At 41.3% G+C, this 27,120-nt stretch overlaps 2 protein-coding genes across 12 annotated transcripts in view; one reads left to right on the forward strand and one right to left on the reverse strand.

Annotated features, from left to right (window-relative positions):
- EGFR (epidermal growth factor receptor) overlaps positions 1-27,120 on the reverse strand; it is a 1,326,436-nt gene that overhangs the window by 719,398 nt on the left and 579,918 nt on the right. The window lies entirely within an intron of this gene.
- HECW1 (HECT, C2 and WW domain containing E3 ubiquitin protein ligase 1) overlaps positions 1-27,120 on the forward strand; it is a 255,066-nt gene that overhangs the window by 113,781 nt on the left and 114,165 nt on the right. For all 11 annotated transcript variants that reach the window (XR_007630633.1, XM_050330117.1, XM_050330094.1 and 8 more), the window contains one exon: positions 15,157-15,251. Coding sequence is in view for 10 of the 11 variants with exons in the window: in XM_050330117.1 (XP_050186074.1) it covers positions 15,157-15,251 (95 nt within the window). In the remaining variant the exon portion in view is untranslated. The remainder of the gene's footprint in view (positions 1-15,156; positions 15,252-27,120) is intronic.

A 27,120-nucleotide genomic window follows, 5' to 3' on the forward strand; every position in this document is an offset into this window, starting at 1 on the left:
CTCCTTCCATATCAGGTTTTTTCCCTCTGTAGGTTGGCTATAGGCACCTACAACCAGCCAATCAGACCAGTAACTTTCAGTCTCACTTTCCACTTCTTCCTTCTTCCTTTGTGATTACTGGGCAGGGTGACAAATACAGTCTGAATTGTTCGAGTGCCTTGCTCTCTCAGTGGAATTCGTAATACAAGGAGTGACAGGCTTACAGCCCAGGAGGTTTTAAAGTACAAACCTGTCTGTGATTTGTAGGAAAACAAGTACAAGGTAGATTCAAACAAACAAATACTTTAAAAGAAATTGGGAATGTAGCTTTCAATTTTAGAGTGACCTGACTGATTGCAGCTTAAGTAATAAGTAGGGCTAAATCCTGTCATGACCTGCTCAATCCAATCCCTTCACGCTAGCAGAAAAGTGTACATGTAGTGCCTTACCTCTCTCTAGAGAGGCAGTGTCCACCCGCACCATATACCTGCTGGGAATTTAACTGTTACTGAGCTGCTGTTTTCTCAGGTGCCAATACACTTGTTAGGGCCCCTACAGAATGTGGTCATGGGCATTGCTTTGCAGGAGAGAATATTATTATCCTGTCACTGAAGAACAGCTGCATTGTTATGCAAACTGACTTATGGAAGGACTAGCAAACACTCATATTCTTCTCTCCTTGGTTGGGTTGCCAGAAGTATAATTTTTATCACCTCACAGAGGAGGCAATTAAGTTGTGAAAGAGTGAGGCTACTACAGTAAGTCAGTGGCAGAGGTTCGAATAGAGCCCAGGTTTCCTGGTGTTGAAGCGTTTCATGTGAATGCTCAGCTTGTTTCTGCCAGAGATGGCAAAGTGGTGACCCAGGTTCTGCAGGACACTTGAAGTCTTCAGGTCTACCTCAGGCACAGGAAGCTGACATCTGTCCTAAGGATTGCAAGGAAAAGACAGATCATTTTCCTTTTTCAGTGTTGCTGCATTTAGTGTTTCCTGTCTGTCACCTGTGTGTGTGACTGCAGCAATTTCAGCTTGGATTGGCTTGAGCGAGCCGGGAGTTATTCCTGTCGGGATGGCAGCTCTGAAGGCTTGCAAATGTCAGCCCCCACTGATGAAGTGAACATCTGCAGCTGGCACTGCCGAGACCCCTTCACCTTTACCAGCAGTGAACTGCAAAGTCAGAGAGCATGTGCCAGACACCTTCTGGTGGTGGACATGCTGGTGTCTGTATACAATTTTATAATCAATAGGAACAAACAGTGATTTGAAGACCAGTTTTTGCAATCTCCCAATGTACTTCCTGAGAATAAATCTTCTGCACACTGCAGTATCTTGTCTAGGCTGCCTAGGATTCTTTGTCTCCCTTGCTTGTTTAAATTTGGTAATGCCATTCCTTGTTGTTTCACTAATGTCACAAGATAGTAATTTTTTTAACCTGCACAAATGCAGCATCTGTTTCATAGTAATTTTTTCTCCCAGTTCTGTATTTTAATTGCCCTTGAAAACAAATACACTCATCCAGTGCACTCAGCATTAGATTCACTGGTCTCTATTATAGTCAGGATATTTTATCTTGCTCTTCAACTTAATATAACCTATTTGCAGCCCCCTTTTTAACTCATATTAAGTGAGATACTTTTGGAATTTTTGGGTTTGTTAGGTTTTAAAAAGTCATGTTTCATTTTGCAAATTACAGCAATTTTCTTCCCTAATTATTAGATTGCAAGTAAAGGGTGAACAGAAGTTGGTATTTTAGAAAAGAAAAAAAAAAAAGTTGTTGAAATAGGAGATTGAAATAGGGAGCTTTAAATTGAGAAGTAATAACAGGTATAATACCTCTTTCCTTGCAGCCTTTTGATCTTTTCCTTCTTGATAACTTGTGCTTTGTCTTATAAATTCCCAGGGAAATTAACAATGGGCACCGTAGCAGTGGCACCTAATCAAAATGCCCTTGTGAAAAGGGGTTTTCTGAAAGGACGAGCAGCCAAATGTGAGCCATCTCAAGCCAAAATATAAGAAATCATTCACTGTAGAGTGGCTTAATCAAATGCAACCAAGTTACTTGCTTTCTGCTTCTACTGTTGAAGTTGTACAGTGAATCACAAAAGTCTCATAGTATGCTTCCCATAGAAGATGACTTTGTGGGTAAGCTTTAGAAGAGCCAGTGTTTGATGAGTCTATCTCCTATTTGTGTAAGAAAGCAGAGAGGCTAGGTGCTGTGTTCCGTGAACCCATACAGTTGTGGATCCAACTAGTCAAAAGCAGAGGTCAAATTCATTGTTTCTGCTAAGACTAATTTTTCTAATGAAAAGATTTTTCCTTCTCCCACTGATCTTTAGAAAGCATTAGACAGGGTTCAGACCTACCTCTGGCAAGCTCCAGCCTTAATTCTCATTCTGGTGTGAACCTTTCTAAGTCGATTCAGATCCTGAGCTGTCTAGAGCCTGAACACAACTTGACATCATCTCTGTGGACAGAACTGGCTGTGAACTGCTTTCCTGAAAAGGAATTTCACATGCTGAGTGTTGTAGGACCAAACAGGTGCCCTATACAAAGGTTGCTTTTGGGCATAGTCTGTATACTGTGTTTGTCAAGGCATCGCACTGACTGGTTTTTGCCAGCCAGGGCCATGGTTCACAAGGCTCCAGGAGAACGAAAGGATGTGAGTGCACTTTATCTGCCTGTGATGTCTCACCAAATGGAAGGAAGATAGGCCCTGTAAAGCAAAGCATTTGTAAGGCTAAAAGGAGAGGGGAGGAAAAAAACCATAGCTCAGCAGTGTAGCTGGCGTGCAGCTTTTATTCAAGGCTCATGGCTCTGAGTGGGCGAACTCAATTAATTATAGATGTTTCAGCTGTGTAAACAGGAGAACTGCTCTGTGTTGTGAAGACACACAAGTCTCTTTTCTTCTGTTTAATTAATGCTTACAAGGCCTACCCAGGTAAGTCTTTGGTGTACTAAGAAAAAGACTCAAAGAATGCTGTTCTTTAGAACAACTGAACTTGGAGGAATTTTGGTTATTGGGTAATTACAGTATAAGACTGTTCATTTCACCCTTGTATTTAATAACGTTAGAGGTATTTAATGCTAGAATTACATATTGTCCTGTGCTGCTCATTTCTTTTCTGTAAAGAAGGAAAAAAGTAATGTGGTAAAGAATAAAATGTTTTCAAGATGATAATGTGAAGCCAGGAACTGGTGTGCCAAAGATCTCAAGCTCCACTGCACTGTTACTGTGCTGTGACTGCCTTTTGCCTTTAGTAGAGTTATAGTGCCAAAACACAGGTGCAGCTGTCCTCCTTTTCTCCTCACATTTTGTAGACCTGTTAGGTGACATGCAAATAAGACAAATAATCCTCAGATGAAGGAAGAGGTGCATGCCTTTCTTTCAGTTACTCCCATGCATTTTTTCCTTGCCTTTAATGCCACAGCCTCAAATACTGGCCTTCAGTTTGGTCTTCCCAGATTTTGAAAATTATTCTCTTCCAAAATTGTCTGCACGTATCTCTACTCTGAGGTAGAGTCTAAAAAGCAAAGAATATGAATTGTCATACTTGCCATCATGTCATTCTCGGTGCATATAAACTACTACCACTGGTCTAAGAGACTATGACCACATCTCTTCTTGTTCTTCTCTGTGAGCTCTTACTTCAGTCAAAACTAGCATTTTGCTGACTTCTTTTACTTGTGTTAGTGTGTTTGTACTATGACAGCAGTGAACAGTCTTTGTTTTCTGATTTTCCATGATGCATCATTCTCTTAATCACTCAAAATTTGTTTTTAAATTTGACGATTAGAAGTAGCAGCAACATACAATAACATGCTTAGTGTAGTGGGTAACTGAAACAATTGCAGCACTAGGAAGCTGCTTCTACAAGCATTTTGAATGTTCACCATCTTATAAAATTAACCATTTTTGCTTTGTTGTCATGGAAATATTAGGCTAAAAATATATTTAGATATGGGTAGAGACGAGGAATGTGTGCATACTGAAGTACAATAAAGGTATTAAAATAGAAAAGCAGCCCTTTTATGGTACTCTGAATAATAGTGCTAAGCTCTTGGCTTCTCTTTTACATCCAAGTGCAAAGGATTTTTTCTGGGTAACATTCACATCTTCTTGCTCAAGGACTCAATTGCTAGACTCCATTTGTATACTGCATGGCACGTGCTTGACTGACTGAAATAGCTCCCAATCAGAGTGAACACTGAGTTTTAATATTGCATGGTCTGGCAGCTGACTTTTGCTGTAAAGCCATTGTTGTTGTAAAGCATTCTTATAGTGACTGAAAAGATGTTAGATGTTAGAAAATGTGAATAGACAGAGCTTCTGAGTGGCAGAGTTGGCACAGTAGCAAGAGAAAGAATGTAGCTTGTAAGAGGAGCTGGGGAAATGGTGAGCACCACGATGGTTTGTTTCCGCACTAATGTTTTCAAAGATCACTTTCTTGGGGAAAAAGTGAAATACTGACTCAAGGGAATGTTCTGTTTCTAATGTGAAATCTGGTTGTCTTTATCAGACATGTGATTAAAGACCAGCTCAGCAAGTGCTGTAGCAGGTGCCTTGAATTAAACTGCTACTAATGTAAATAGAAACATGAATCCTCCCTGATTTCCTCCCTAATTGGCCACATTTAGAGTTGAAAGGAGTCCCTTTTCATGCTCTCCTCTCCCTTCACAAAGCATGCACCAGGTAGACTTATGGCTTATACCTTCCTAAATACTAATTGTTGATCGTAAAGCTGAATTTTCTGCTTCTATAAATCCAAAGGTCCACCCCTGTTTTGAGATCAAGGAGAATAAAAACATGCGATGGAGAGGGCTGTGTTTGAGGCACTTGGCTTCTGAAGTTCATGCGTTATCTCTTGCTCAAAGCTGTGCCTGAAGGCATAATCCAGTCATATGTATTTAATTAAGACTTTAAACTACTATTGCCCTGATAAAAGCAAAGAGCTGATGGTTCAAAGACATCTGCTCTAACAGACAGTTAACTTGAGGCAGATGTAATACCTGGAAGTCTAAAGGATATATTGTGATAGGGACAATTGATAAAAGCTTGCTGCATCTGGGACAACCCAGTGGCTGTATAGCACAGTGAAGAGAGGACAGGGGTCCCCAGCTCTGCCTGTCCCTTTCTCTTTTGAGGATCTGTGCGTTATTGTTTAGTTTTGAGTTTATACCTTTCTCTGTCATCTCTGAGTTGTCTTCACAATGCCTGTGCTGATACTCAGAACAAATTCAGGGGTGTCAGTGTCTCTATATATTTATTTTCTGTTTGTCTATCGTAGTGGTTTATTATATATTGGTGTAACTGAGAACACAATTAGGCACTATATCTCCAGCTCAGATTATTTTCCTGAATATGCCAGTGACTCTACTGTAGCTAAGGGACCACTAATACAGTGAAACAGATGGCTTTCTGCATGTGAGGCAGAAAGGGCTCATTTCCAGTGCACTGGAGGCGTAGGAATTTTTTCTCTACTATTCAATTTTGATAAAGAAATGTTGAGTCCATTGTAACCAAGATGATGAGCCATTTTAAAACAAAAGTGTTATTTAAAAACTTAGTCTGTTGTAATCATTGCATTTCAGAAGTAATTTTAGATCATCTCCCCCGTAAATAGATGAACCATGTCTTTGGTTTTGCCTTCAATGTTGATTGTCTTGTACTGCACACAAGTGCTAAGGATCAGAGAGCAAACTTCAGGCATGTTTTTCAGTTATTATGACTCAACTATCACACAGTTAAAAATGCTTTGATGATTGCAAGTTTTTCTCAAATAAATTGCTTGCTTGCTAATGCCCATGGTGAAAAACTCATCGTTAAGCTGATTTACATAAAAACATTAGACCGCCCGTAGGCTCTGGAATTTCATTATAGTCTCAGTGCAGCCCTTATAATCTGTTGTTTGCAATGACTAAAATGTCTCTCTCAAACAACTCTTCCTTGTCCTGATGAAAGACAGGTAAGTTGTTACAATCCCCCCATTCCCTACTTTTATTCATCCAGACTGGTGCCTATCAGTCATTTCTTTACAGCAGCCCATAAAGGCAGAGCAGATAGATATCACAGTTGGGGTTGACTGTAAATGAACAGATAAAATTCTTGCCTGTCCTGGACTGAATCCTGCTGTCTTTATGAATATGGAAAAAATAGTTCTGTTGGTTAAAATAGGAGGAGAGATGACTCAGTGCCAGCAATGATAAGGTTGAGTCCTTGTCCTTCCCTATCCACAAGACCCTCACCTACCCCTCATCCAAAGATGATTTTAGGAGGAAGTTATTATTTTCAAGGATGTGAGCTGTCTGAGCAACCCAAATTTCAAGTCTGTTACTCATGTTATACAATACAATTTAAGAAATGGGGTAATAGTGGGAGGACATGTGCCAGCACAACCTGCAGGTTTTGTTCCTAGCCACAAAAGGGCTAGAACACCTTTTTATTAAAGACATTTAGTGTCTTTTAACTACTGTCTGGGCACTGACACCCTTCCATTGACCTTTCCTGTGATGAGTATCTGTGGAAGCGTTGACTTGATCTGCTCTGCCTCGTTCCACCTACCCTGACCCTACTTGTCAATCTAAATGCTGGACTTCCTGGGCACTTTGATGGTACAGTCCTGTGTCCGTGATGAACTGTACTATCACAAAGGCCACTCGAAGGCTTCAGATTTTAATGTGTTCCAATCCCTGTCTGTCTGGTGAAAATTTTAGCCACCAGACTGCCTTAAATCCCACTGACATCTCCCTGTGGTTGCCTAATTGGGAGCTTGAACACAAGAGCCCCCCGTACATGCATAGTGTTCCTACTGTGAAGGCAGGCGGCACCGTTCATTTGTTGTAGCAAGACTGAAACAGTGCTTTGCTACCTGCTCCCCCCAAATCCTTCTCTACACAAGCCTATGACCACTACAAGTTACAGAGGTTTTTTCTTCACCATCTTACCTGATTTTGCTCTGGCTACTCTTTCCCCACGCAATGCTCCTAATCCCCCTAGCTGCCTCCACCTCTTCCTTCAGTGGGGGCAAATTGGCAGTGGATTCATATTCTCATCTTGCATGCTACTTGGCGCAGTGGGGAGATACCCAGGGATACAGTCCTCCTGCTTCCAGACATTGGGCAGCCAGGAAGAGCTTAGATCTGTATTGCAGAAAAAGCCTATCTTACTGCCAGTCTGGAACGTGCTCAGCATAGCTAGGATTTCCTGGACATTTAGATGGTAAAACCAAAGATATCCCAAATGAGCATATCAAACTGAATTTTTTGGAGAGGCTTTTAAGTTAGATGAATTTTAATGTACAGGAACACCAGGAGATAGATGCTTAGTGTAGTGACTTCTCCATATTGAGTTGGGGGGTAAAAGAAAAGGTCATCAGAAATCTTTCATGTGTAAAAACCCAGTGGTTTTCCCTTACCCTCAGCTACAAATTTCTGGATAAAATTTTCTTGCTGTGCATCTCTGTAGATGTGAGGCAGACATCCAACATGCAAAATGTTATTCCAAATATATGTATCTTTGAAAATGTATAAGCATCTGAAAGCAAGGTTTATAATGAAAAATTTCAGCAACTTTAGTGATCAGCAATGCTAGATGTACTGCCTGTAAAGAGGAATATATAAAATTGCCTGAATGTATAAGCACACATCCCTTCCAGCTGCTACCAATTCTTTAGTAATGAGTCTTGCCAATAGGACAGTTTTTATGAGGGTAGCATGTAAGCAACAGCCTATTGAAATTAGAGCTGTATGTTGTTCCTGAACAGCAGTTTACACAGCCACTTTGTTGTACCTGTCCTGCAGTAGAAACTCCTAGATACCTCTATTTGCATAAGGCAAAAACAGTGTGATTTTGCCTGCCTTATGGTCAGGAGGCTACACCTGAAAAATTTCATGGCGCAGTCATGGGTAAGCAGATGGTTGTCACTTTGTATGAACAGCATAGTAATAGATGTGGATTATACAAAGCTAGACTCAAAATCAATGGAGTATGGAGGTTGCAACACTGAGGGCTCAAGTGGAATTATGACAGAGGAGAGGCTGGACCACTGAATATGAAGGTTTGTTACTACACATTAGTTATTAGTGTACTAATTTACTGCACTACTCTTATCATGGTTGGGGGCAGGTAGTTGCTGAATCAAATTATCAAACAAAGGAAGTAAAAGTGAAAGTTGATAGTGGAGAGTATCCTCGGATCACAAATAACAACAGAACAAAAAAATCAGTGATGCAGTAAATGATAATAGTCAGCTCTCCTGTTATAGAGGAGGTAACTCCAGCCCTCAATGCGCAACCCTTGGGAAGTGACAGCAGTCTGTGACAACAGCTTCTCAAGATTACAAAAAAAAAAATACTAGGATCATATGATCTGTTGTTCACCCATCAGTTACAGCTACAAATACCAAAATACATTATTGGTGCAGAATTAAGGTTATTTGAATTGAGGTTCTATTTGTGCATTTCTGTATCTTGGCAAGTTTGCTTTTTTTTTTGCTTAAGTTGGATCTTGATTAGAAATTTTCTGAGTGTTCTACTGCTTATTTTTTAGCTATTGCAGTTTCCATGCAAACGTTTGTGCCTGAAATTATTGATACGAACTGGTCAGCCTTAATTCTTGCTCCAGGTACTTTTTTATTTCTTGCCAGTAAGTATTATAATTATCTGAAAGGCAAGACTTTAAAATCTTAAATCTCGTAATTTCTCCAAAGAAGTCTGTTATGTGTTTGTGCACCTTGTAGAGCAGGGCAAGGAAAAAGCCATCAGAAAATTGGAAGAAATTCTGCAACAGGGATTAAAGAAGCACATCTGTTTAGGCCTTGTTTGGTTTTTAAACTGTTAGTTGTCTAAAAACTGAGGCGCTTTTGGAAAACCGTAGGTGGTTGTGATACTAAACAAATACTGTGAGGGAAAGAGTAAGAAAGTCAAACCTGAGAAGAAAGAAAAAAAAGTGCCCCTCAGTGAGACCTCCAGGAAGCATGGAGCACAATGTATGAGCTGTATCAGCAGCTACCTGTGAAACCTCACATCTCACTGAGGGGGCACTTTTTTTTCTTTCTTCTTCAGGTTTGACTTTCTAACTCTTTCCCTGTTCTGACTTTCCTTGTCTTGTTTCCTTTTCCCTGCTTTCTTCTCATTTAATCTTATTTAGACAGTCTTAGTCCCTCTTCCCTCTCCCCTGTCTCATGCTCTGTGCAGTGATTCTGTTATCATCTCAGTCCTCTCCTCCCCTCCAGGACATTGCTTACTCAGTTCCAGTACTGTAACACCTCATGTAAACTGCCTTTAATCTCCCTCTGTTTTGGCTTTCCATTGTTTATTCCTTGTCCTGGTTTGTTTTTTTTTTTCTTCATATGCCTCTCCCAGTTTCCACATTGTAGTCAAACAGTTCTCCCCTTCATTGACTCATTGTCTTCACTTTGACAGGTTGTATCTCCTCTTACAGAGATCACCGTGGCTACTTTAGTTCAAGATGGTCCCACAGCGATTTGAGTGTAGCACAGCATCATATGTTTGTTTATTCCTCTTCTGGCTCCTCTCTAGGGAAAGCTTTATGACTCATAACTTAGTTGCTTTGCTATCTGATTTGGTTCACTTAGTTCCCACCTACTTTCCAGAGACAGCTACCTTTTCATTACTCGTTTTGACACCTCTCATTTTTTATGCACAATGTTTGCCCGAAAGAGTGACAACAGCTCTTTTAGTAATAGATTGAATTGATCACAAATGACTCAGTTTTTAAGACTGGCCTTCCTTCCCTGAGAGGTTTTTTTCAGCCCTGAGAAATGCTTAGCTAATGCCTAGTCACCTCAGCTATTTAATTGAAACCAAAAGTGTCATGGGAGTAAATCACAACAAGTTTGTGGAAGTGCCCCAGGTGTATCACACACTCCTGTCAAACACCAATGATGCTTCCTGCCTACCCCAAAGAATATAATTTAGTTTTCCTTGCAATACTCATTAGTATCTTCTGGGTTTTTTTTTTTAGCTTAACAAGGGAAACATAATCCTGGCAGAGTGCTTTTTTTATATTTGGAAGAATAAATCCACCTTTATGGATGTCAGCTAAGCCTCTGACATCAGATTGACCTTTGAAATAAAGGAGCACAAGATTACAAGAGCAAGTGAAGTTTTGGGAAGACATTTAGGGCAGTTTTGACAAATCTGAAGGAATGAGGAAGATGAGTAGGAATGGAATTATTTTAGAGGGAAAGGTTATCAAATAAACCAACAGGAGTAGTAACACTGTCAGGAAAGTGGCTGGATGATGGGTACTAGGACACCTCGTAGAGACTTTAAACTTTCAATACCTTCAGCCGCAATTCATCAGCAGACCCTACTAGATTTTATCTCCTCTTGCTTCTATGTAGTAGGGTGTTTTCAGAGGGTGAATTGCAGAGGCAGTATAAACTATTGCCAAGAGTAATGTTCGGTTGGTAAATTAATGTTCCAGTTAATTCGCAAAACTGATTTGGTAACTGAGATAACTCAGGGCTCTGATAGAGAAATAATTTTTTGAAATGATTTTTTTTTTTTTCTTGTGAGAGGGATGAAGCTTCATGGCAGAGTTTCTCTGGTAAAAGTTAAACTTCTCCATGCTTTTCTCTGAATGAGGAGTGGTCTCTGTGGTGTGCAGGGATGAACTACATCCTGGCTCCCTCCTATGTGGCCCACAGAGGTGCTTGCAGGCCATGGTGCAAGGAGCGAAACAGAATAACCCACACACGCCCCGCATGACCTGATTCTGATTATCCTGACTTGCCCTGCCTTGGGGAACCTTCCTTTGGGGCAGCTGTATTTTCTGCACCTGTGATAGTTACAGTGGTGGATCTGAGCGTAGATCTGGGGACTTTTATTTATACCGATGCAGCGGAAGGCTGTAACACAGCCATGGTAAAATGGTTGTCGTAGTTTAACCCCAGTCAGCAGCCAAGCCCACATAGCTGCTCGCCCACTGCCCCAACAGTGGGATCAACGAGAGAATCAGCAAGGTAAAAGCTGGAAAACTCATGGCTTGAGATAAAGACAGTTTAACAGGGAAAGCAAAGGCTGTGCACACAAGCAAAGCAAAATAAGAAATCAGTCACTATTTCCCATAAGCAGTCAAGTGTTCAGCCATTTCTAGGAGAGCATGACCTCATCACAAAAAATGGCTGCTTGGGAAGACAAATGTCATCACTCCAAATGTCCTAACCTTTTGTGCTTCTTCCTCCTGCTTGACATACTGAGCATGGTGTCATATGGTGTGGAATATCCCTTTGGTTAGTTGGATTCACTTGTCCCAGATGTGTTTCCTCCCAGTTTTCTATGCACCCCCAGTCTTCTCGCCAGCATGGCAGTACAAAAAGCAGATAAGGCCTTGGTTCTGTGTAAGCACTGCTTGGGAATAACAATAACATTTCTGTATTGTCATCACTGTGTTCAGCACAAATTGAAAACACAGCTCTATAGTAGCCACTGTGAAGAAAATTAACTCTACTGCAGCCAAAAGCAGATACCAAGCCTGGTGTAAAGGGATTACAATGCTGTTCTGTTCTTGATCCATGAAAATAAGTGAGTAGAGGGGTAGTTTTCAATGGGCGTGACTATTTCTGAGCATCTTTAGGCATCTCATCTCATGGAAGATTTAGCAGTCTCACTGCCATTTTTGCTAATTGAAAGAAGCATTTAACATCATTACTTTCTGACCTTAACATCATAACTTCATTATGGGATCCAGTGAGCTGCTACTCATAATTAGAGATGAAAATAACAGTGACACACACTTATTTATAACTGGAGATTAAATGGACAACACCTGCTCCTGACCTATGCACTGTGCCATGTAGCAAGGGCATCAGGACAGAGTTAAATGGTCTCCTTTATTCCAGAACAAGCTAATCTACAAGACTACAATGCAAACATCTTTGTAAGTACATATTCTTTTCAAATGCCAGCTGGATACTATTCAGGTTAATTTATATCACTGCTTCACTTGTACTTCCAGTGCTTTCTGATCATCTGCAGAGGCAGTGGTACCAAGCCAGCAAATGTCTGCATCTGTTTCAAAAATGTCTCAGAGGTGATTCAGGAATGCAAGAGCAATCTACAGATGGATTAAAATGTTAGGACTCTGTGGCAGTGAAAAACATTGCACCAACAATGTTATTTGGAAAGGATGGTTCCTGGCCAAAAAGTGCCCAACTAGGTCTTTTTTGCACATAAAGAAACTGTCTATAATTTTTCAAGCTTTATATTTGTTGAAATTTTATTTCTGTATTGAAAATGGACATTTTCCTAATATTTTGAATTGGAAAATGATATGAGCAAAAAGGAGAGGGAGGAACCCAGAAAACGTCCTTCCCCTGATGCTTCTAGTGCAACTTCTCAACCTGTGAAGGTCTCTATAAGACTTTTTGCTCTCAGATCTGTTCTCTGAATCAAACTTTTGATGCTCATTAATCACCACCTCAACTACTGCCTGATGAATGGCTCCACCTCTGCCACTGTTTTGGATTGGGTGTGACACTTGCATCATTCTGAGTTACTTTCTTGCCAGTTTGCACATCTATGAAGGCAGTTTGGTTGCAAATTTAATTAGAAATAGTAGTTGTGTGAAAGTGAGAGGAACCTTCAATACTCACAGGGTTCTTTCCAAAGACACATTTAGTCATTTTAGTAATCCTTTTGTCCTTGAAAGTAGTACTAATATCCAGATTAACTACATATGGATATATTATTTTATCCTTGTGTTCTCTCTGTCTAATACTTTTATTTTAATTAAATGGGTTCTTTTAAACCATAGTTTCCCAATGTACATGGTAACTGATTTCCTACTTGTAACCTAAGACAAGATTTCCTGCTGTGGGGTCTGAACGTTGTCATGCAGGCTACTACCTGAAGTTATATTTTATTAACTATACAAGTTAATAAAAATTACAAAAAAAAAAAAAAGGAAGGGAAAGTAAGCTTCTTTTTATTCTAGCTCTCAATGTTCCATACAAACTGTAGCTAAAAATCTCCAGGGGAGAGGAAAATTAAGATTTGAATAATTGGTGAGAACTGCATGTTTTAGCTATTGTGATACCCTCAGCTTTTGCTGTCCTCTCAGCAAGTAAATGAGTTAGCTGCTGAGCTGTTAAAAGTCCTGTAGAGAAAATTACAACGTGAAAATTCAATCTGGACTTGCAGTTTTTCAGTCCCACGGGCTCATCCAGCTTTTTTTGCTGCTAAAAGGAAACAACTGCTGCTCCCAGGTGCAACAACAGCGTTGCTTGCTCAGCTTCACTGACACCTCCAGTAAGTCTCTTGAATTTGAAGAAGTTTGTTTGGGGCCTAATTGTGAATTAAACCCCAGGATGGGCCCCACGGCCCCTCATGGAGGTGCTGAAGGGCTCTGCATCCTGCTCCACTTCTTATGGAATGCTGTGAGGTAAATGGGTCACATGTACACGTCTGCGCATATAGTGGGAGACACATGTATTTTCACCGTGTGAGCTGAAATGTGCACCTGGTCGTCTGAAGAACAAGCTGTGTGGATGAAAAATACGGCAGCGGATGAACTGCGCTGGCACTGTGCTTGACACCAGTGGGCTGAGCATTCCTGCAGGGCTCCTCAGGGAGCAGCACTGAGAACCCACCTGAAAGCGAGTGGTGCTCCAGCTACTTGGGAACTTAAGCTCTTTGGTTTTCATTTCCAAAGTGAACAATGTGATGGTTAGGAAAGCTTTGCACTTCTAAAATTATTTTGTCTTTCAAAAAAACCCAGGATTTCTTTTTCATCTTGTGTCCCTGTATACGTGTAGGCATCAGGGTAAGTGACTCAGGCGTGTGTTTTTGAGAGCTTCCACCACTTTTCAAGTCTCCAAGTTTTGCTTCCACTTGAAGCACTGCGTGGTCGTTTCTTGGATCTAGCAAACAGCAGAACACAGCACCATAATCTGTGGCCAAAGCCCCAGCTCTTAACATTGCATCATCTTTTGTCATAGATGCAGTGATTTAGCTTATATTGTTACTGGTGTTAAAACTGCAATACAATTTTTATGTTAATGCACATTATATTTATGCCACATGGTTGGCATTTCTTTATTATTTTCCTACGTAGGCACTGTGGTTACAGTGAGGGTTGTTGTTGTGGCTCTGCAGGCAAAGGCTGGTGTTTTCCTTGGGCTTCAGCAGCAGCTGCAAAGCAGGTGTTATGGAGAAACTTGATTAGGAAGAGCACCTTCAACTATTTTATGGAACATATGAAAATTTCCATGGCATTTTCCAATTAAAACTAGAAATTGTGAATGCTGATTTTATTTAAACAGGTGTTTTTCAGATCCGAGGAACATACCTGTTACATATCATCATCATGGCTAGGCTTTGCAAACGAAGATTTGAGAGTGGATAATTGCTGCCGGAAGGCAGGCCAGGATGTGCTCCAGCAGGTCACTGGTTCCAGGCAAGAAGGGGAGCAGGATCATGGCAAATGCTGGCAATTCACATCTGTTTCTAGTTACAGTCCAGCAGAGAAGCTGGATGAAACTGTCTTTCCTCCTTTTAGCGCGCAAGAAAGGGGGTTGTGAAGGGCTGATTAGCAAGAAGCTATTTTCACATATATGCCTTGATACATATTATTTGAATGTCAGTGCCCAAAATCATGATCTTTCCTGTGTTCCTCACCTAATCTAAATCTTTGGAAGTCAGTGGAAATACAGTAAGGCAGGGTCTGGTGTTACTCTGCTGTCTCTGAAAAACACTTTAGTGTTGTAACTGACAGAACAGTTAATCTGTGGAGATCTATGGCCTTGCCCTGTCAGTGAGCACTGTGCAATCTTATTGTCCTCAAAAAGTTTCCCAATTTCTTAGCACGTTAGTGTTTGGTATGTCTGAACAGCGAGGGCTTATCTGTTCCTACTTTTTTTCTTCCTAATGTAGCTAAAAGAGTCTACTCAGGTGCTCTAAGGTCTGTCTGTCGTAACTGCTGCTCAGAAGAGGTTTGGGTTTGAACTATTTTAAATCACAGGAACCAAACTCTAAATTTCACTCTGGCAAAGAGGAAGATCAGAGGCAGGAGGTATCCTGTCGTGCCAGCCAGACAGAAAGAACCGTTCAAAATCTAACTGCTTGCCAGTCTTGTGCCTGTGAGATGCAACTGATCACACAGCTTCTCCCTGGCAGGTCTTCTAATCTTAAATAATCCGTTTCTTATTTTTTTTTAGCTGAAACAAAGATCTGCTTCAAGTACTACCATGGTGTGAGTGGGGCCCTACGAGCCACAACTCCAAGCGTCACAGTGAAAAACAATGCAGCTCCTGTAAGTTATGCCGACATTTTATCTTTTTCATGTGTGTTCCCTGTTTGTCACTGTGCTCTGCCTTGCTTTCCCTGCCTGCTTTGTATACCTTTTTATCAAAACTGAACATAAGATTTGTTCTTCAGTGCACTGTGGTACAGATAAATGTGTAGTCTTTCAGTGAAGGTGTGGGTTTGTACGCCAGCAGAATGCAGATTCAGATCTAAATCTGTCACAGGTAACCTCTCTGATCTGGGGCAAGTCCCACATCCTAGCTGCATCAGGTTCTATAAAGTTACCTTCGCTCTGCTGGGTGTTGTGAGGTTTGCATGACTCTTCTAGAGGATTTGGGATTCTTGGATGGTACATACAGTAAGTGTCTAGAAAAGAGAAAAAATTTCCTGTTTTAAGGTGCTTTTTTCAAAATCAAGCTATGAGCATTCTCATAGCAGTGTCCTTGAGTGCCAGGAGCAGCCACACTGTGACACACTCCCATCAGTGGTAAGAAGTGGGCACCCAGGACCCGATCTATCAAAAGATTGAACATCATTTTTGACAGATTGAGGCTTCTTTGAGAGAAATTTTGATTTGCTAAAGCTTAGCAAAGCTCTGTGGCTCGAATGGATCTAAAAAGCTGTATATCATGCCTGGTATTGGAAAATTTCATAACCTGAGAGTGAAACATTTTTTAGAAGCCTGCAGAGAGACTTGATGACCTCCAAAGCTTGTCTGGCCTTGCTGACAGCATTTCACTGCCTGCCAAGCTTGGCAGAGACCTGCATGAGCTGAGGAGTTGTAGTCCAACCAGCATAAGAAAAGGACGAGCTCAGATATTGTTTAGTCTGGAAGATGGTTTCAGGAAAGAACTGTCTTGCCTGTGGGTGTATTTAGATTTCAGTGAACATCACTGAAGCTTAAATTTTTAAATTCTTTTTTTTTGTGTGCGTGGGGGGGGTGATTTTTGTTGCTTTGTTTGCTGTTGGTGGTGGTTTTTTGGATGGTTGGTTGGCTGTTTTTTGTTTTGGAGTTTTTTTATCTTAATATTTCTAGAACTGAAAAGTCTCCCATGCTGTGTGTTGGCTGCATCTGATTCCACCAGGGCCAGGAAGGATTAGTTTCTTCACCCTTTCAGCCTTTGAAAAGACTGTGGTGGTTTCTCTTTGCCTTCTTTGGATGCACACAATAGCTGCAAACTGGATGCTGGGTAGGGGCTGCTGGCACGTCCTTTAGGAATAAAAGGCATTCATATCTTCTTGTGCCTTTCTGATGTGCTCATGGTGAAGCCCCTCATCAGTTTTAGAGCCTGGAGAGATTCCTTCAGCTGTCTTCAGAGGAACAGTGTGATGTGGCCTTGGTCTTCATTGTGTGGGATGCTGAAAAAGTTCTTTTTAGCCTGTAGTGAGTCATGTATTGTTGACTCAGGACTTGCTGTTAATTTCCCAGTAGTTATTAATTTTATTAATAGTAGTTATTAATAAGTGGCAGTCTATGCCACTGATTTTGTCTCAGTCTTCTCTGAAAGGTAAGCCAGCCAACCAAGGCAAGAAATACCAGTAGGCTGAGATATTAGAATAATTTTTTTTGCTTTACATCATAGACATTAGTGGGAACCGTTTAAGCAAATTTTTCAAGTCTTGTATGGAAGGGTTACTCTTTTGTTATTAAGTATCAACAGTATGTATGGAGTTAGAGGATTGTCTGAGGACCTGTGCCTTTGTAATATGCAAATATGTAATCTTTTCTAAGTTCTTCAGTTGAGGCCTTTACATACATACATCTAGGGAAATAAAGCAGCCATTCTCTTTCAGCTGAGCAAGACTTGTGTTTTAAAAAAAATCCTCTTCATGCAGTACTCATAGTCTTCCATAGAAATCAGATGAGAGGTACCTATTATGACCTCTATCGTATGGCTGAAAAATAAAATAGAGGTAAAAGTGGTATCAGATAACAGTTTTCTGTTTGAGGGCCAAACCAGTGTCCTTGAAAATAGCATTCTTTTTATATCATCTTCTAATTTTCCCTGCCTTTCTGGGTTGCAAAATAGCTGGTGTGGTTTTTTGCAGACCCGAGAGGCCAGCAGTGTTGTAGGTGCAGCATCTTTTTCTCAGCTGTTTTCTCTTCACTGTTTTGCTGCATGACTTATTTGGTGCATTGTAAGGCAAACACTAAGTGAAGACAACAAAAGAAAGGAATGGCAACAAAGGTTATGCGGTATGAACCTGGATGGACCCTTCTGTATGAGTGCAAAGAGGGGGAGAAAGGTGTTAGAGATTTGAAAACTCCTTTAGAGTTTAGAGAAAAACATTGGGCTGATTCCTGCCTGTGTGAAGGCTTTCAGCTAAGTGTGATCCTCCAAACTCCAGTCCCAGCTGACACCATCAGGTGGCTTTCTCCATCTGGCTCTCTGCAGTTTGTGCCCAACCTTTATTACTAAAGTATTTGAATGCTTAACAGCACCCTGTACCATTGGCAAGTGGTGTTACTGCACAGATGGGGAAGGGGATAACAAGGGATATGCCCAGGCCTAACCTTTTCTTGGTTTTTGTGTGCCTCTGCACTAGCTGCTACTGGGGCTTGGGTAACGCTGTGCAAAGTGCAGGCGTTACCTTTAGAACTGTGCTCACCTTTTGGCTGTGATTTCACTAATTTCACTAATGGATTTTTTTCTTTTGTGGAAGGAGAGAGGGAGAAAGTGTTCAAGAAATTCCAAAATTAACTTCTATATACATTTTAAAGCATATTTTTTCTAGGTACTGACTTGGAACAATGACCAGAAAATTCTTGCTCAAAAGAAGCAGCAGATATTCTAGTTTGTATTTTACTGTGGTCATCCATCTTCAGTCAGAAAGTAAATGCACACCTTTTCCTACCCATATTGCTGGGTCCCTTCCCATCTCTCTGCAGTGCCTCCACAGTGAAGTATACTGAGGGGGGCAGCCCCATCTCTTTTTTAATTTTTTCCTGTGTCTTGCATCATAATCTGAGCACAGCTGAGCAGGGAAGAAATACCTTGTTTTATTTTCCCCTGTTCTTCTGTGTGAACAGTTAAGGGACGTGACAGTCTAGTGTCATACCTATAGCTCATCAAATTCCTCAGCTGTTTTCATTGCTTCAGTGATTCAGAGCACTGCCCCAGGGTCCAAGGCATGGCATTTCTTACAGTACCAGCAAAAGCTGGGGTCTTCCAACTGCTGTGGCCTGGATGCAGACAGGGGCTCTGCTGCTCAGAGGAAACTGTCTTCAGATCCTGGGACAGGTTTCTGCACATCCTTTCTGATGGAAGAAGGGATCCTGTGGTCTGTGTTGGAAATTTACCTTCTATTGCAGTCAGTAGGAGTTATAGCAGTGACTGAGGGATGTGTGTTAAAAAAATAACTTTGCTGGGAGAAAATTTCATTAGAGATCCTACTGTGGGTGTAGAGGCTCAAGTTTTTTGAAAAGATGGTTGCCTTGAACCAAAGAGAGTTTTGCCGTTTTAGTAACAGCATCACAAATTCACTTTGAAGCTTGGGCTGTCAGTAGGGGAACAGAGGGAACAAGGCTTTTGTGTATTTGACACAAGCAAACCTTTTCGTTTGGCACAGCTTAGGAAAAAGATCCAGAGCAGGTGTCCTTTGAGAAGCAGCATTTGGGGACAGATGCCCTTCTGGGGACAGTGTTTTTCACTGTAAGCACAAATTCATCTGCAGCTGATGCCCGAGCCACCCAAGTGGGTTCTGAGCGTGTGGCACCTCCTGCAGCAGGGGCAGCAGCTGGCATATGGGCGGCTTGGTGTGTGTGCTGTCCTGCCTGTCAGCCAGACCTGAAAACACTGAAAACCAGCAGTATCCTAACTCTGCAAATTAAACCCACAACAACAAACAAAACACTCCATTGTCTGTCTGACTGCAGTTTGCTGCAATTGGAAAGGGAAAAGAAGCTTGAAGTAGTCATGCTGGGGGCTGTAAGCGCTTGCCATTCTTGTTCACGCGCTGCTGAGACCGTCTTTAACTGGCAGTTGAAAGGAATCCTGCTTCCAAAGGGGAAAAAAATGTTGCTGTGTTAGTTGGATGTCTTTGTATAGCACCAGTGGTGCTTTAGGCTGAGTAGCATCTCGCGTTTCTTGTCTTATGAATGTTCTGCTCCATTTGAGTTTATCTCCTTACGCTGTAACCCAGTTATTAGAGCTGCCTTGCCTGCTGATTAGGATGCCCTGCAGTTCGTTTTTGGTGAAAAGTCCTGTCACATTTTATCGCCTGTGAATCATCAAACTTGAATATCTGGGAACGAAGGGCTGTGCACTTTGGCCAATTCATACATGGCAGGAGTGTAAATGTGAATTTGGGGCAGCAGATAGGCCTGGGGGTAATGGCAGTAAAACAGAGCACCTGCAATTCTGAAGGGGAAAAAAAATAAAATAAAAGAAACATCCTGATTGGCTTCCTTTTTTCTGGACTAGTGGAAAGCAGTGCTTGTACACAGGAGTTTATACTACTAAAGCATAAACATTACCATGGTATGGATGAACAAACAGTTTTCTGAGTAAAAAAAGGACATTTTTACGATATCTGGAAAGTTCCTCTATTTGTTACTCTTCATTTATTCATAATGTTGTCACCACTGATTCATCCTTACATCAGACATTGTTGTAGGAAAAAATAAAGGTTACAGCAATTAATTCTAGCAATAGAAAAGTGTTATCTTGCTAATATGAAAATGATTTAACCTGAACATGGTTTACTTGCAGTAAAACAAAGCTGGCATGAGAACAGCATACAGAATGAAGAAGAACCTTTTCCCTTAAGAGTTTATAGCCTAAAAAGATAAATTGGATACATCACAATTAAAAGACAGTAAGTGGAGAATCAATGCTTTAGCCTCAGGACAAATGTCTTCACTAAATCGGGAGCGCTCACTCACTGTGTATTTGATGCAAAGAACCTCAGCTGATTGAACCTCTGGAGCTTTCATGCCACAGTTCCTGTCTCGTAGATCATGGTGGCCCTCGTCAAATACACTTAGCATCATGGGGAAAGCTATGTAAATTGGAGCTAATTATTGAAAGAGACCTTCTTTGTGTTGTGTTTTTGTGGAAGTGCTGCCTCAGCTGGGTTTCCCACATCAGGAATTAGTGCTTGATAAGCTTCTGCCATTTGATGGTGACTGATCATTCCTGAGGACTTCCTGCTATAAATATTTGCATTATGTGCTGTCACGTCAGAGCGTGGGCTGCCAAGGAGCGTTTGATAGTGAAGCGTTCTGCCTCATTTAGATGCATGTGCTGGATTTTATGAGAGCGTGCGTGTACACTGTAGAGCGTGCAGCTGTATCTCTCATTTGATCTTGAAGGCTGGATTTAAAAAATCTCAGCTATGTCTTCTTTTTCACTTCATGACTGATTGTGTGATAGGTGGATTTTAAAACTGTCCGTGTTTCTGGGACATCGCTACAGAATGCATCTTAACAGTCTGATCTTGAGAGTGTAGGAATAATTGTACTTCAAGAAATAGCGAATAAACAGAGAGCAGAAAATTCTAGTGGCTTCTGCACTGTTCAGCAACTGAGGTTAAAAAAAGAGTTTATGGAAAACACAATATCAGGCTGCTGCAGTTAATCACAGGAGAGAATGCAAAGCAGGTACATCTTTAACAACTGTAAGTGGTGTACTTTGGAAGGCTCAGCATTTCCAGGGAGGGAAGCAGCACTTCTCTGGAAGATATGGGTATGTTTAGGTGACTGGGTATTTCTCAGATGTGAGCTAGAGAATCCCCTTTCCTTATCTTGAGATGAGAAGTAGCCACAGCTCCCCCAGCTGCAGCTGCCTTCAAATACAAAGCAAGGAACAGCATTGCTTAGTACCACCTATATTCTATCCATGCCTGTATATGTCTCCCCCTATTACTTGCAAAGGAGATTAAGTCATTCAGGAATGAAAAAAATCAAGCCAAAATGAGCAGGGGAAATGACTGGAAATACTCACTCAGCTGGAAGGAAGCATACATTCCAGCAGTCAGATATGAAGTGCTCTCTGCCAGGATACAGTCTTTTTCCTAAGTTAAAGGGCAGCTAACAAAATATGTATCCTAAGAAACAATTGCTGAAAGAGAGTGGATTCCACTGATTACTCATTTGAGATGAATATTTCTGAAAAAAAGTAGCTGATCCATAAGCTGTGGATGGAAAGTGACCTGTGTAGGCTTCTCATCTGTTCGAAATATCTACCCATTTTTTGTTTTCTTCTGGTGTGGGATTTCTTTCCCAATAGCAGCAGTGCTGTCCACAACATGCCTGCCTTGTGTGCTCATGTTGCCATTAGTGTAGGCTGACATCATGAAGCGGTATAACATGAGCACATGAGTCTTTGAATGTAAAGAAGTTTTACACTGACTGAGGAGTTGCTTCACCATTTTAACAGAAAGTTATGTCTGTCATTTGTTTTCTGTAAGCATTCAAGAAGCAATTTGTTCATTGTGTACAAAAGAACATTATGGTATCTGGCATTTAGAAGGTGTCATAGCTCACAGTTAGCTGATCAGAGGTAGTGATCTAAACAAAGAAGTTTAGTAGTACCTCTTAGTAGGGAATTGGCAAAGATTTTATGGGCACAGGAAACTTTACCACTTTCATGTTACGAAGTCCTGACTGCATTCATTGTGTACGAGTTTTGAAATGTTCTAGAGAATGGATACACTAACCACTACAGGAGCTATGGCTAATATGCACTCAGAGGGAAAGGCGGGTTTCCTGGCAGAATTTGAATCCCCAGAACAAAATACAAGAGAATTATTTTTGATGTCACAACAACCCTCAGCACATTTCTTACAGCTGAAAAAATGTCCTTAATTAAGTTTTTCACTTCCACGTTGCGTCATTGTAAAACCATGGTAGTGTTTTACAGCTTGATTTGGTGATACTCAGTTTATGTTCAAGCATACTTACTCCCATGAGCAGCCTCTTAATACTTGCACAGTTGAGCCCTTAGTTCAGTGTAATTACATTTTTGGTTATGCTTTTCTATATCCTAATTATCACTGATTCAAAGAATTTGAAGGTTAATGACACGTCCAAATTAATTCTTATTGCCACCTCAGTAACACAGGCGCTTTTTCAGTATCTAGTTATATAAAGACTATTGTATTTACACTGCAATTACCCTGTCGTGTAGCAAGCACTCCATTTATATGAATTAGTGGAGTTGGAAAGTGTAACCAGGATGTAATTGGTCCTCTGACTGCAGCATAACTGTAGTCATTGTGGTATAAATAATAAACTTTTCCTTCCTTTTATTTCCTCTACTCATGTATTTAATCGGGATGGTCAAGATTTTCTTTAAATACTAAGAAAACTTATTTGCAATGAAACACTTCTGAGTGCAGTTCAATAATACTTGCTTTTACAGTCCTGATTCAGTAAAGGTGCAGAGCACGTGTTGAAACCCCACTGACTTTACTGGAAATGCAATTTTCTTTCAAATGGGCAGAATCTTTCAAAACAGAATAGAATTGGCAAGTAGGGTCACTTGCATTTTCATTATGACAGATTCCAGATATGTCAATAACTAAAGTAAGAAATTATCCTGGTCCATGCTCCTGGTGGCTTTTTTCTCTATCTTGATATTGACTTTTCAGCTTAGTATGGTTGAAACTCCTGTCTCCAGCCATCCATAGATGTGGACCCTTTATGAGAAGTAAGTGTTCATAATTTATTATCCAACAAGCACAAGTTGAGCAGGGGAGGTACAAACAATTTTCTTTGTTAACATCAGCAATGATTTCCCGAGCAGCGTCCTATAACTCCCAGTGTACAGGTACATGCATTTTTATTGTTCCAACCCATGAGGAATGTCTCTGCTTTCCAGCACACAGCTGTTACATTTTAAATGTTACTTAATTTTGCAGTCTTCATAATTTCCTGATCTGTGCTTATGAAAGGCGGAGGTATAGTGTATTTGATCATCGTAATGGAATTTCAAGTGCAAGTACCTAAAATTAAGCTTGGCATCAAAAATCAGAATGGATTGGAAAAGACTTGATGCAAGAAATGCACCCAAAATACTCTTCAGTGGTTTTTCTGCACAAACCCTCTGGCATATTTCACACACATCTTCAAGGATTGCACATGCAGGGGAGAAGGGAAAAGAGCAGCTTGTGTGGTGCGAATGCAGGGCAAGGCAGGGGGTCAGCACAGACCAGCACAGCACTTCCCTGGAATGCAGTCCTTGTCATTGAGGAGGACATTCAGAACACCGGCCCTGCCACTTTGAAACAATCAACACCGGGTGCTGTGCCAGGCAGCGACTCTGCACATATTGCTGAGGGAGGCATTGGCAGCCAGTGCCCTTTTGCATCCTGTGGTGAATGCAGGTAGTATATGAGAGCATACAAGAACCTATATATCAAATGTATCCCTGCCAGAGTACCAGGCACTTGAAGCACGGGGAGGCTGTGTGCCTATACAGGCAGTGTGGCTGGGGCAGGTGTCCTGTTCAGTGCACTGAAGAGTGGAATGTGAGTGATCTGACATGGAAGTTGTGGAGGTCCTGGCACTGTCATCTTTAGTCCTCTTTTACCAGTGCAAACATGCTTAAATTCCTAGTAGCCTCACACATGATGCATTGCTGTAGGCATACAGAAATGTGTAGGCATAGCTGCAATGGATTTAAACAGGAAAGAGGTGACATTAAAAAAAAGTTGGCATCTTTTAAATTATGAAGTAAAATAATTGTGTAAGTGCTCGTCCATCAGGTTTTTTCCTATTCTAGTAGTCTAAATGTGCAGTTCTGCAGATTTACAGCAGAGTAGAACAGAACAAAAGCTAGGGTTAATGCTACCACTTGCAGTTTCTATTAAAGTGTTATCAATGCCTTGCCCTCTCATGGACTCCAATTAAGCAGCACTAATTGTGGAGCTGCTGAGCCATCCCTAGGTATCACTGGCCACGGTCAGCTGCACCAATTTTGGGCTTCTCCCTGTTGCCCTAGTTTCTTTGCACATGTCATTTCAAAGAAAAATCTTGAGTCAAATTAAACCTTACTGGGCATCTGATCCTATATGAACTTTTAAATGTAGATTTGGAGTGATTTAATTAGCAGACTTGCAGTGCAGCGCAGAATTGAAGTGAAGAAGTAAAAAGTATAACAGATGCGAACTGGAGTGCTTTTATCTCGGCAACACCAAGAAGACCATTACACAAGCCATTTATTTGTTAATGGGTTCAATACGTGTCTGGGATTTCTCAGCCACTTTTGCTTTCTGAATGTCTCTTTTTACAGTCACATAATAGCCACAGTAATATCTGCGCATCATATTACTCCCTTCTGTGGTTTAGTAAATTAGGGAGAGATCAGCAACTGTTCAGCACACTGCAATAGTATAATCATTCTTGCTTTGGCCTTTTACATTCTTAGATACTCCCTCCTGCATCTGGTCAGATTAATGAAAAACAATGCAGTTCCTGACATTACACAGTGGGTCTGCAGCCAGATATTTTAGTTGTGTTGAAGGGGGAAGGAAGGAAGGATTTAAACCTGTGGAGTACACTTCAGAGGTGAATGTGATAGACTTCTGGATGAAGCACCTCCTGCTTTCTCCCTTCTAGGAGTTACCCACTCTTAGATAGGTCATGAATCTGATTGTGGGTGAACACCAGATAAATTACTAGGTAGTTTAGGCTACATGACACAGCCTTCCAGCATGTATCACAGAAGCTGCAAAAGGATTTGCTTTGATGTTGCTTCACAAATAGGTTATATATGTCCTCTCCCCCAGCATTTGTCAGTTTGATTTGTTATTGCCAATTTTGTACACAGTGATTTAAGTCTCAGTGGGTGCACAAAAGGCCTGCTAATGGATTAAAAAAGAGAACATTGTGTTCTGCCCATTTTGTGTGTGTGTTTCACTATTCTTTAGTGAAAGCACTGTTATACTTGGCACAATCTTATTTTAAAAAGGTACACTTCTCAATCAGGAAGAAAAGGAATAGGAATGCTGCCAGGGTGAGTTCTACAGTACACAGCTAGTCCAATACCTGAGACCATGGAAGCTATAAGGATCCTATAGTGCATGGGCATGAAATCCTCCAGGTCAGATTTGGTATGTCTGCGGCACTGCCTGACAGGACATGAAGAGGGAACGATTTGGCTTGGTTTTCTGTGCTCCGTTTTCTTTCCCTGACTGTTTATCCACATCATGACAGGCCCTAATGTTTTCACTAGCTGTCCTTTCTCACTGTGCACTGGACCTGCGTAGAGGGGCAGTTGTTGGAAAAATTTGTGTCCCTGTTTTAAGTGGGATGCTTGATGACTGCAAGTTGTTGCAGCAGGGAAATAATTTTGAGCTTGTCAATTTTATGCTTTCTGTATCCCCACAGGGTCAAATTTCCCTCTTTAATTAGGCCTTGCAAGAAAAAAAGATAATTTTGTTTTCCTCCATTTTGCATTTACCTTTGTTCAATTTTGTTGTCTTCTCCCATGTTCCAGGATTAGCGAAGATGGAGATAAGAAGCTCTTGGTCTCCTGTCTGTGTATCAGTTAGCATTGCTTAAAGCTTCACCATGTTTCCTTTTACTGAATTTCTTCTAAGGTGTTTTAAAAGCATGTGTATCAGGTGACACGTGATTCTGATCTGCATCTTTTCTTGCACAGTTTTTAATATAAAATGAAATTCTTGTTGAAGGCATAATCAAGTATTTTTAGGATCTCTGATAACCTGTGGTGCTCATGAGTTGAAGTTGTTTGTGTGTTTATATAACAATATAGATAGAGGAAATTTTGAGTGTGGACAACAACCTCATGGTTTTGCATAGAATTGCAGCTGAGATATAGAATCACAGAACAGAATCATAGAATCGTTTAGATTGGAAAAGACCTCCAAGATCTTTGGTCTCCAAGTCCAACCTTTGACCAGTCACCACCTTGTGAACTAGACCATGGCACTAAATGCCAAGTCCAATCATTTCCTGAACACCTTTGGGGATGGGTGACTCCATCACCTCCCTGGGCAGCCATTCTGAAGCTTGACACCCCTTTGCTTGGAGAAGTTCTTTTTCATGTCCAGCCTGAACTTTCCCTGCCACAGCTTGAGGCTATACCCTACCTTGCTACACTCTCAGGTAGTTGTAGAGAGCAATAAGGTCACCCCTGAGCCTTCTCTTCTCCAGGCTAAACAACCCCAGCTCCCTCAGCTGCTCCTCATAGGACTTACCCTTTAGATCCTTCACCAGCTTCATTGCCCGTCTTTGGACAAGCTTCAGCACCTCAGTGTCTTTCTCGAAGTGAGGGGCCCAGACCTGAACACAGTACTCAAGATGCAGCCTCACCAGTGTGGAGTACAGAGGGATGAATTTCTTCCCTAGTCCTACTGGCTACACTATATCTGATACAGACCAGGATGCCATTGGCCTTCTTGGCTACCTGGGCACACTGCTGGCTCATGTTCAGCTGGCTGTGGACCAGCACCTCCAGGTCCTTTTCCATCAGACAGGTACTCTTCCCCCAGCCTGTAGCACTGCATGGGGTTGTTGTGGACAAAGTGTAGGACCCAGACCTTGGCCGTGTCAAACCTTATACCACTGGCCTCAGACCATCAATCCAGCCTGTCCAGATCCCTATGCAGAGCCTTCCTGCTAATCAGATCAATATTCTCACCCATCTGCAAACTGACTGAGTGTGCACTTGTCCAAATAATAAGTAAAGATATTAAACAGGATGTGCCCCAATACTGAGCCTTGGGGAACCCCTCTAGTGACTGGCAACGTGGCACCATTCACCATCGCTCTCTAGGCCCAGGCATCCAGACAGTTTTTAATCCAGCAACGAGTGCACTTGTCCAAGCCATGGGATCCTAGCTTCTCCAGGATAATGCCATGGAAGACAGTATCAAAGGTTTTACTTCTACCTTCTGAGGTAGGAGAC

The sequence above is a fragment of the Myiozetetes cayanensis genome, unplaced genomic scaffold (genome assembly GCF_022539395.1).
Source record: "Myiozetetes cayanensis isolate MyiCay16 unplaced genomic scaffold, myiCay2020 scf1, whole genome shotgun sequence".
NCBI lineage: Eukaryota > Metazoa > Chordata > Aves > Passeriformes > Tyrannidae > Myiozetetes > Myiozetetes cayanensis.